Raw genomic sequence first — 12,083 nt, 5'->3', positions numbered from 1 at the left:
AAACTGGTTCGAGTTCTCCTCCCAGGACAGGAGCGCCTGGAGGGCCCTCCTACACAATGGAAAAAAGACTGCCACGACCACCCTAGCTCAAGCAGGCAGGACCAGACGGGAACGTCGCCATGCCAAACGGAGTCGGCATCATCAACCTTGATGGCCATTTCAAGGTATCAAGGGATCCATTTCTGCTAGCAGAGCAAAAAGCTGGCCATATTGTGTCCAAAATGTCACTAACTCCACATTAATTTCTGGTTTATAGAACTGTTGTGGGTGGCACGGTCCGGGTTCGAGCCCCGTGGCCGGCGAGGGCCTTTCTGTGCGGAGTTTACATGTTCTCCCCGTGTCCGCGTGGGTTTTCTCCGGGTGCTCCAGTTTCCCCCACAGTCCAAAGACGTGCAGGTTAGGTTAACTGGTGACTCTAAATTGACCGTAGGTGTGAATGTGAGTGTGAATGGTTGTCTGTGTCTATGTGTCAGCCCTGTGATGACCTGGCAACTTGTCCAGGGTGTACCCCGCCTTTCGCCCGTAGTCAGCTGGGATAGGCTCCAGCTTGCCTGCAACCCTGTAGAACAGGATAAAACGGCTACAGATAATGAGATGAGATGAGAACTGTTGTACAACCCCGATTCCAAAAAAGTTGGGACAAAGTACAAATTGTAAATAAAAACGGAATGCAATAATTTACAAATCTCAAAAACTGATATTGTATTCACAATAGAACATAGACAACATATCAAATGTCGAAAGTGAGACATTTTGAAATTTCATGCCAAATATTGGCTCATTTGAAATTTCATGACAGCAACACATCTCAAAAAAGTTGGGACAGGGGCAATAAGAGGCTGGAAAAGTTAAAGGTACAAAAAAGGAACAGCTGGAGGACCAAATTGCAACTCATTAGGTCAATTGGCAATAGGTCATTAACATGACTGGGTATAAAAAGAGCATCTTGGAGTGGCAGCGGCTCTCAGAAGTAAAGATGGGAAGAGGATCACCAAGCCCCCTAATTCTGCGCCGACAAATAGTGGAGCAATATCAGAAAGGAGTTTGACAGTGTAAAATTGCAAAGAGTTTGAACATATCATCATCTACAGTGCATATCATCATCAAAAGATTCAGAGAATCTGGAAGAATCTCTGTGCACAAGGGTCAAGGCCGGAAAACCATATTGGGGGCCTGTGATCTTTGGGCCCTTAGATGGCATTGCATCACATACAGGCATGCTTCTGTATTGGAAATCACAAAATGGGCTCAGGAATAGTTCCAGAGAACATTATCTGTGAACACAATTCACCGTGCCATCCGCCATTGCCAGCTAAAACTCTATAGTTCAAAGAAGAAGCCGTATCTAAACACGATCCAGAAGCGCAGACGTCTTCTCTGGGCCAAGGCTCATTTAAAATGGACTGTGGCAAAGTGGAAAACTGTTCTGTGGTCAGATGAATCAAAATTTGAAGTTCTTTATGGAAATCAGGGACGCCGTGTCATTCGGACTAAAGAGGAGAAGGATGACCCAAGTTGTTATCAGCGCTCAGTTCAGAAGCCTGCATCTCTGATGGTATGGGGTTGCATTAGTGCATGTGGCATGGGCAGCTTACACATCTGGAAAGACACCATCAATGCTGAAAGGTATATCCAGGTTCTAGAGCAACATATGCTCCCATCCAGACGACGCCTCTTTCAGGGAAGACCTTGCATTTTCCAACATGACAATGCCAAACCACATACTGCATCAATTACAGCATCATGGCTGCATAGAAGAAGGGTCCGGGTACTGAACTGGCCAGCCTGCAGTCCAGATCTTTCACCCATAGAAAACATTTGGTGCATCATAAAACGGAAGATACGACAAAAAAGACCTAAGACAGTTGAGCAACTAGAATCCTACATTAGACAAGAATGGGTTAACATTCCTATTCCTAAACTTGAGCAACTTGTCTCCTCAGTCCCCAGACGTTTACAGACTGTTGTAAAGAGAAAAGGGGATGTCTCACAGTGGTAAACATGGCCTTGTCCCAACTTTTTTGAGATGTGTTGTTGTCATGAAATTTAAAATCACCTAATTTTTCTCTTTAAATGATACATTTTCTCAGTTTAAACATTTGATATGTCATCTATGTTCTATTCTGAATAAAATATGGAATTTTGAAACTTCCACATCATTGCATTCCGTTTTTATTTACAATTTGTACTTTGTCCCAACTTTTTTGGAATCGGGGTTGTATAAAACTAAGATCAGACTTGAGGTCATGCTGTTGTACTGAATATCAGCACAGATGTGATTAGCTATGGCACTTGGCCTATGGCCTGCAACTGAATTACAGCCATGCTGATATTCAAGCACAACAGCACTCCTTCTCGTGTGGTATTGCTTAAATACAATCACATATCACTTGACATATATATCGGGAAACAAGTTTTTCAGCAATGTACTGTTATGACATACATGACATGATTATGCCAAAAATGAAACAGGAGATTCATCTCTTCTTTTTGCTGTCTGTGTGTTTAAAATTATTCTTATTAATAGCCTACAACCAATAGATGCTCTGTAACTCACCTGGTTTTTATCTGAATTGTAAGGACTAATAATCAATTTATGAGAGGGTGGCCAGTGCAAATGGATCCAGTTACAAGTGCAGGTTAGCTGATAGCTGAGTTTAGCCAGGCCACTAATGCATCCTGGGGGGAACGCTGTCTGTTAGAGACTGAAACTTTTGACCCACGATTTTCTGTCCTTATATGGTACTGAACCCAAAGAAGTAGAAGAAAAATGACTGTTGCTTTCAGACTGAAGCTCAGGTTTATTATGAGATAGATATCTTTAGCTTGAATATGCAGATCACCATAGCATTAACCAGCCAGATAACTGTAGGCTTATCCAGAATAATCTCGATGCTGTCAGGGAAACTAGTCATTTCTTATGGTTAACCTATCCACACTTACACAGATCAGCCATAACATTATGACCACTGACAGGTGAAGTGAATATCATTGATCATCTCATTACAATAGCACCTGTCAAGCGGTGGGATATATTAGGCAACAAGAGAACAGTCAGTTCTTGAAGTTGATGTGTTGGAAGCAGGAAAAATGGGCAAGCGTAAGGATCTGAGTGACTTTGACAAGGGCCGAATTGTGATGGCAAGATGACTGGGTCTGAGTATCTCAAATGCCACATCTTGTGGGGTGTTCCCGGTGTGCAGTGGTTAGTATCTACCAAAAGTGGTCCAAGGAAGGACAACCGGTGAACCGATGACAGGGTCATTGGTATCGAAGACTCCTTGATCCACATGGGGCACGAAGGCTAGCCCATATGGTCCAATCCCACAGAAGAGCTACTGTAGTACAAACTGCTGAAAAAAAGTTAACACTGGCTAAAACAGAAAGGTGTCAGCATTAACCTTTTTCAGCAGTTGTTACTACAGTAGCTTTTCTGTGGGATTGGACCATATGGGCTAGCCTTTGCGCCCCATGTTAATCAATGAGCCTTCCACACCTATGACCCTGTTGCCGGCTCACCGGTTGTCCTTCCTTGGACCACTTTTGGTAGGTACTAACCACTGCATACCAGGAACACCCCACAAGATGTGCCATTTTGGAGATGCTCAGACCCAGCCATCCAGCCATCACAATTTGGCTCTCGTCAAAGTCATTCAGATCCTTGCGCTTGCCCATTTTCCTGCTTCCAACACATCAACTTCAAGAACTGACTGTTCTCTTGCTGCCTAATATATCCCAACCCTTGACAGATGCCATTGTAATGAGATAATCAATGTTATTTACTTCACATATCTGTGGTTTTAATGTGATGAGTGAGCAGTGTATTACTATATTGCATTGATTAATGTTTTATTGATTAAAGGTATCCTTTATGAGGGTGGCACAGTCGTGTAGTGGTTAGCACTGTCGCCTCACAGCAAGAAGGTTCTGGGTTCGAGCTCAGCGGCCGGCAAAGGCCTTTCTGTGCGGAGTTTGCATGTTCTCCCCGTGTCCGCGTGGGTTTCCTCCGGGTGCTCTGGTTTCCCCCACAGTCCAAAGACATGCAGGTTAGGTTAACTGGTGACTCTAAATTGACCGTAGGTGTGAATGTGAGTGTGAATGGTTGTTTGTCTCTATGTGTTAGCCCTGCGATGACCTGGCGACTTGTCCAGGGTGTACCCCGCCTTTCACCCGTAGTCAGTTGGGATAGGCTCCAGCTTGCCTGCGACCCTGTACAGGATAAGCAGCTACAGATAATGGATTATGACAGCAGGTGTGTGTTTAGAATTATTCTATTTGTTCAAGTTTTTTTTTGTTCTTTTTCAGCTACAACTGTTAAATGGATTGTTTGCATCACCATTATCATCCATAGTATGCCACCTGGAGTATATAGCCTTAGCAATCATCATGAGCTAAATCTTATGAAAAAGCCCACAACACTCTGCAATGTTTTAAATCAGTATTATAGATTTTTTTTTTCGCGGCCCGGTTGCCATCAAATCCTGCGCTCTGACTGGCTGGTGAGCAGGTCCGTATCCTACGGTACGGACCCCAGTTACGGACCCTGGTTACGGACCTCTGGCGACTCGCTCGTTCACAACAACAAACAAACAAGCATAGTAGCATTTTTTGTCAACATTTATCTTTTTTTTTATAAGATATATTTATAAGATTATCAAAAATCTTATAAATTTTTGCCAGCATTTCTCAGGAGAATAGCATTAATTTTACAGCATGGATAGTGATAACGACAGTGTTCACAGCGAAAGCGAGTTTTACTACCCTGAGGAAAAAGAAATAAAAGAAAACATTTCAGGAGAAAGCTAAAAACCTGTAACTTGCTAACGCCGAGCAAAAACATGGCTGAATCCTGAATGACTCAATTTTGTATAAATAGGGGACTACATAGGCAGCAAAATGTAGTTTTTTCCTGCCATGGAAGTGCACTTATATACCAAGGAGGAAGCAATTTGCATTACAGTCGTGAATTAGGATTCAAAATGGCGGCTCGGCTTTCCCTTTCGGGCGCTCTTGTTTTCTGTTAGAATTTGGTAAAGAAAAAAATAAATATATTATTTACCAGCTTAAGGTCGGTCCGTATGGTGAAATACCCTGACCTCGGCCTTGAATAATTACCTCGGCCCAGAGGGCCTCGCTCAGGACTTTCAAGACCTCGGTCACCATATTTCATGATACAGACCTCCCAGCTGGTAAATAACATATATATATATATATATATATATATATATATATATATATATATATATATATATATATATTACTACAAATTGTTGTAGTAAAATATAAAAGAAACTGCAAAATAATGAGCATAAATGGGTTAATTATTCCATATATATATATATATATATATATATATATATATATATGGAATAATTAACCCATTTATTCTCATTATTTTTATATATATATATATATATATATATATATATATAAATAATGAGCATAAATGGGTTAATTATTCCATATATATATATATATATATATATATATATATATATATATATATATGGAATAATTAACCCATTTATGCTCATTATTTTGCAGTTTCTTTTATATTTTACTACAACAATTTGAAACCCAACTAAGACCAAATCTGAAAACAAACCTGAAAGTGGTCACACTTGATGACCCTGTGATTTTTATTTATTTTTTTGTACTTATTCAAGTCACTGATCCAGTCATGTTCCTGTATGTGAATTTTACACATTTTTTTTTAAATAAAAATGTAATCTCTTGGAGACTAATGACGAATAAAAGTACATGGAAACTCCTCCAAGTTAGCTCATCAGTAAACAGCATTACAGGACTTCTCAGTGATAATTCTTTATCAAAGGACAGTATAAGGATAATTACATGCTATTTATTTATGAAAATGTAAAATACTTACTGCGTTTTGACTGAAAATGGGAAATATTACTTCAATATATTTCATAACGTGTGAAAACAGGCAATGTGTGAGAACCTGCAGAACTTTCGAGAAGCTCGCGCCAGGTCTATTCTCTCAGGCAGGGATTTAATTAAAAAGCCTCGTGCGCAGCAAGAGGATGGAGCCTACACAGGTTACCAGATTGGCCAGAATCCCTCCTCTAAAACACATTTGGTTAGCCTAAAACTGGTGGATTTTGTTATAGTCAAGTCAAAGGCAACTTGATTATCATTATTCATAACCTATTGCACAAGAAAATGAAGTAGTGAGCACTTTCAGTGCCAAATTAGTCACTTAAAAATGCACTTAGATAAGAGAAGAAATGACCTAGTAGTGCAAATTGTGCTGCAAATGTGCACAGCATCATGTCCTCTCATTTACTCAGTTTCAGTAATCACTTCATCATGACCAGAGTTATGGGGGATCTGGATCCTATCCCAGGAAAACTGGGTGTGAGGTGAGAAAACACCTTGGATGGGTTGTCAGTCATAACAGGGACCTACGGTATTCTCTCTCTCTCTCTCTCTCTCTCTCTCTCTCTCTCACACACACACACCTGAGGAAAATTTATCATTGTCAATCCCAGGGGAGTTTCTAGCTATTGAAAAGACCAGGGGCTAGGGCCTTGTATTTTTTAAGGGAGATTGGCATCGATAGGTTGTGGAGGTTATATCTAACTTTACAATAAATATTATCACCCACACGCATTCAAAGGTTATGTCATCTTTATTACTGATTTCTGCACTGCTCTTTTTAGATTTATGTAGTTCACTTCAGTTTCTGTTTCCTCATTATTATTATTACCAACACCCATAATGTCTCAGGAAACTGAGGTACGTGTCATTACATTTCACTAGTAATATTTATCATCAGTTTAATAAAAATATATCATTTCTCACTCACATATCTCTCCTTTAGGAGCACAAAGACACACATTCTAAGCTGCATTATTATATTACAACATTCAAAATCCCTGATCACATCCCATCTCACAAGACTATGATCATATGACTTCCATGTTTCTCTCTCTTTCTCTCTCACACACACACACACACACACACACACCATTTCCTCCAATGCATCCAGGCTCAGTTGACTGCAGCAGCTCATTCATGGTGTCTGGAAAACACAAATTTATGTTGACATTAATATTCTCATCTCATCTCATTATCTCTAGCCGCTTTATCCTGTTCTACAGGGTCGCAGGCAAGCTGGAGCCTATCCCAGCTGACTACGGGCGAAAGGCGGGGTACACCCTGGACAAGTCGCCAGGTCATCACAGGGCTGACACATAGACACAGACAACCATTCACACTCACAGTCAATTTAGAGTCACCAGTTAACCTAACCTGCATGTGTTTGGACTGTGGGGGAAACCGGAGCACCCGGAGGAAACCCATGCGGACACGGGGAGAACATGCAAACTCCGCACAGAAAGGCCCTCACCGGCCACGGGGCTCGAACCCGGACCTTCTTGCTGTGAGGCGACAGCGCTAACCACTACACCACCGTGCCGCCCACAAAGACATTATTTTATCCCTATATGTGACTAATATACCAAAGGCTGACTATGGGATGGCTGGCTGGCTGGTTCTGTGTAGGCTACATATAGCATTAAAACACTTGATTAAATTATGTCAGGGCAACTGTTGGTGTCTACACGAACCTGTTAAATAAACTTAGTCAGGGCAAATAGACCACCACTGTAGAGATTCATTAAACCACTGGAACTTTTGAGCTCACCTGGTACACTGATCATACAGACCCTATGCTGCAAATTCAACATAACCAGGCTACACGGAACAGATTTTGTGCATCAACATAATTTGAGAGGTTGCATTGTTGATACATTCTATATACACCCACGGTTGATGATGTACCATTTGTTTTCATGTTGAAAACTCGAACAATAGGGAGGGAAAGTGAAACACAGCGATCCTAGTGGTAGCATTCCTAAACCGAGAGCCATACTATTGAAAATCCCATAAACCCGATTAAAAAAAAAAAAAAAATCCCATGAAGTTATGACGTGGAACTTGTACACCCCCCAAAAAGATGTTGTATATGTTGGGATTATCTACTAACTGTGAAAGTATCAGATCTTTTAAAAGATCGAAATTGCGCCTCACCTGTCAGAAACGGACTACAACCAAACTGAGTCGCTCATATTACGTCAGCAGTAGGTTTAGCCCTGACGAGCGCTGGCAGCTCTCCCTGTGAATAGCGGCAGTTGACTACATGCCCTGATCTGTAATGGTTATCCCCACGAGGGATGCATTTCATATTGGTACAGAAATACTCCGCCAACCACGCTATATAAATCGGCATGTTGATGTAGGCTACTCGCCGGCCGCTACCTGCTACAGATTTGGAAAGGCGCTAGACTTGCGGTGACGTCACATACGTGACGTCAGGTCCGTGTAGTCTTTGATCAGCTTATTAAAAAGCATTCAAAACAATTCAAATCGGTGGAAAAAATAAAGTATGATCACCAGGATCGATAGAGCTGCCCGACATGCACAACATATGGAAGCCATTGCCTTAACTTTGAAGCGTAACCCGAAATGTAATTTTTTGAAAAGATATTCCTATTCATTTTGCCATAGAGGTTGGAACGCATCCAGTAGGGGGTGATGAGATTACTTTCCCTCCCTATAGTGGATTGTTTTGGTTTTTTTTAAGTCGTTTTCCAAACAGTTCTGAATGTTCTTGTATTGGCGGTTACCAAAATTTTGAATGTGCACTGTGCAACACTCAATTATATCTCCCATAACCCCCCCAGTCTTCCCCTGTGTTCCCCTTGTCCGTCTTCGGACGCTGCACTGTAAAAAATGATTTGTTGTTTTAACTTAAAAAAGGGGTGACATGGTGGTGTAGTGGTTAGCGCTGTCGCCTCACAACAAGAAGGTCTGGGTTCGAGCCCCGTGGCTGACGAGGGCCTTTCTGTGCGGGGTTTGCATGTTCTCCCTGTGTCTGCATGGGTTTCCTCCGGGTGCTCCAGTTTCCTCCACAGTCCAAAGACATGCAGGTTAGGTTAACTGGTGACTCTAAATTGACCGTAGGTGTAAATGGTTGTCTATGTGTCAGCCCTGTGATGACCTGGCGACTTGTCCAGGGTGTACCCCGCCTTTTGCCCGTAGTCAGCTGGGATAGGCTCCAGCTTGCCTGCGACCCTGTAGAACAGGATAAAGCGGCTAGAGATGAGAACTTAAAAAAGTTAGTGCAAGGGCTGCCTTAAAATTTTGAGTTCACTGAAATGAATATAGTAAGTTCACAACAATTTAACTTACTATGTGAATTTCAATGAACTCAAAATTTTAAGGCAGTAACTTCCCCCTCCTCATTAACACCTCATTATCTCTAGCCGCTTTATCCTGTTCTACAGGGTCGCAGGCAAGCTGGAGCCTATCCCAGCTGACTACGGGCGAAAGGCGGGGTACACCCTGGACAAGTCACCAGGTCATCATAGGGCTGACACATAGACACAGACAACCATTCACACTCACATTCACACCTACGGTCAATTTAGAGTCACCAGTTAACCTAACCTGCATGTCTTTGGACTGTGGGGGAAACCGGAGCACCCGGAGGAAACCCACGCGGACACGGGGAGAACATGCAAACTCCACACAGAAAGGCCCTCGCCGGCCACGGGGCTTGAACCCGGACCTTCTTGCTGTGAGGCGACAGAGCTAACCACTACACCACCGTGCTGCCCCAGGCACTAACTTTTTTAAGTTAAAACAACAAATCATTTTTTACAGTGTGCAAGTCAAGTTCTGATCTGTTTCCGTTAGTTGTTTTCTATTAATCTTTTACTTTTTTTGAGGGTGAAAATACCCGGGGCTATAGCCCTGAGTGATAGGGCCTAATGATGATACCGACCAGTCATGTTTTGGGAAGTAGGAGGAAACCAGAGAACCAGGAGGAAGGCCGTGCAGACACAAGGAAAACATGCACATCAAACCTGGGACCCTGGAGCTGTGAGGTGCAGCGCTGCCTGCTGCACCACCACCATCCTGTTACGTACAAAATGTGCAAAAGCATACCAAACCATGTAGCCTACAAAGATTACGTTCTTCAGGTGCTGGTAGTGGCGCTGTTATTGCACGAGTCCTTGTGTTCGTCCACAGAGAGCAGAGTTCAGTAGTTTCACAACTTGAGGAAAAAGCTGTTAAATAAGCCTGTAGGACAAGTTTTATTTATATAATTGAATACGTTTACATTTGGTAAAGAGTTTGGAGAAGTCTATTTGAGACCTATTTCGTTCCAATATGGCAACCATGCGAGTGTAATTTGGCAGCACTGCTCCTCCTGCACACATTATTCCTGCAGGGACACTGAGCTGGGGCTGGAAGTGCGCGCTGGACTGCGCCAGGGACCCGGGCTGCGCGCCGCAGTGTGTGTGCGCGCACTAAACTGAGCTTTTCCACACTCTGTGGTCCATCGATTTGCTGGAAACTCATTTGGATTCGGAGCTTAAAATTATGCCACCGTATTCCAGGGCAGAAGTGGAGACGCATCAGCCAAAGGAAACTTGTTTGGGGTTGATTTTGTCCGCATTGTTGGCATCTGTCATTTGCAGAAGTGCGTTTTTACACACAGGTCCATGAGAGGAGCGCGAGCAGGGTGCAGAAAAGGTAACACACACCACTAATTATACTTCACTTGACTAGACTAGTAACATGAAGACATGTAGTATTGTGTTTGACTGATTATTTTTGTTGTTATATTAGAGTAGGACTTTCCCAGGTTGTTTACTTCATGGCTTAGTTCCTGGACTTTACTGTTGTTACATGTACTGTGAATATCAATCTAGTTATTATCTATATCTTTATTATGGCCTATATATTCTTTAAATTACACCTGTGCGAAATGCTTTATTATTTTATATAGCAGTTTATTCTAGTAGAGTAGCCTTGTACAGTATTTTCACAGCACATTTTCACCTTGTGAAGTCCTGCAGGATTTTATTTTAGGGAATGAACTAGGAACAGTTTTATTAGCAGTTTTTGCCTCCTTTCTGTAAGAGATCTTCTGTGCACTCCATTGAGTTACCTGGTTTTAAAGAAAATCTAGAGTCTAAACCGTCTAAGAACTAATCCTGAGTTTGTTTTATCTACAGTTGATCCAGCTTCATTGCTGCCTGTGCAAAGTGTTTGATAGCTGAGTTGTTCCCGACCCTTTTCTATTCATTTTGTCTGGAGTGTAAACTCGCTGTAGTCTGTAATGAAGTTTGGCAACAAAAAATAACCCAACACCTGTTACGATTCTGCCTTATAAAGAAAAACTTGGTGGCCAGCTTCTGAAAATTAAGAGAAAACTGAAAATAAATACATACATAGAGTAAAAAGCTCAGAATTTGACATGAAACAGCTGCATTATTTACTTTGTCTTTTTATGTTTGCCATTGTGTAATGCAAGTGTGTGAGATCTTCATCCACGGCTAAAGTGTTTTCCCCCCCGCTTTACTGAAAATAAACCTTCAGTTTTAACTGAATGTGACTTTTTGTCATAGCTGAGGTTTTATTTCTGATGATCAAAGCTCCATGGCTATGTTTTTGCATGCACTGTTTGAGCAGTGCCAGAGCTGAACGCTGATTTTTATGCTGAATTGCTTTTTCATACTCCAGGTGTCCAGGTGCACCGATTCATTTTCTGCTCAGTTTCTCAGAGCTGGAACAAATCAACACGCACAGAGCGGCACCTTTCACTCTGCAAAGTGAGATTTTTATGTGCATGCTTTTAACCTGTGGTAGATGTTTTCCATTTAAAGTCCATAAAACTCCCCTCCAAATCACATGTGCTTAGGAGGTCTTGCAATTTGAAAAGAGGTCAGCAGTCTGCTTTAGACTGACCTCAGTGGAATATAGCATAGTTGAGAAACTATATCGTCCTATACTTTTCCCCTGAGGAATTTTATGTGTATGGTGTAGAAGTCCTCAGCTGTAGAAATAAATGCTTTAAATAAAGCATTCGTCACATGTGCAAATACAGGACAGTAAAATGCTTTCCCATGCATAAGCTAAAAAGCTAAGGTCAGAGTGTAGGAGCAGCTGAGATTCGGTGTCCTTGGAGAAGAGAGGCTTAGAGCATTGCTCAAGGGCCCCATAGTGGCCAATTTGTAGTGTGGGGGCTTGAACTCACAACCTTCTGA

General features: G+C 42.0%; 1 protein-coding gene across 1 annotated transcript in view; it reads left to right on the top strand.

Annotated features, from left to right (window-relative positions):
* The first annotated feature begins 10,309 nt into the window (after positions 1 to 10,309).
* Positions 10,310 to 12,083, top strand: part of LOC132884468 (persephin) — a 48,356-nt gene continuing 46,582 nt past the window's right edge. The window contains exon 1 of the mRNA XM_060918322.1: positions 10,310 to 10,566. Coding sequence (XP_060774305.1) covers positions 10,536 to 10,566 — 31 coding nt within the window. The 5' untranslated portion in view covers positions 10,310 to 10,535. The remainder of the gene's footprint in view (positions 10,567 to 12,083) is intronic.

Source organism: Neoarius graeffei, chromosome 4 (genome assembly GCF_027579695.1).
Source record: "Neoarius graeffei isolate fNeoGra1 chromosome 4, fNeoGra1.pri, whole genome shotgun sequence".
NCBI lineage: Eukaryota > Metazoa > Chordata > Actinopteri > Siluriformes > Ariidae > Neoarius > Neoarius graeffei.
This window is presented reverse-complemented; position numbering and strand designations above follow the sequence as displayed.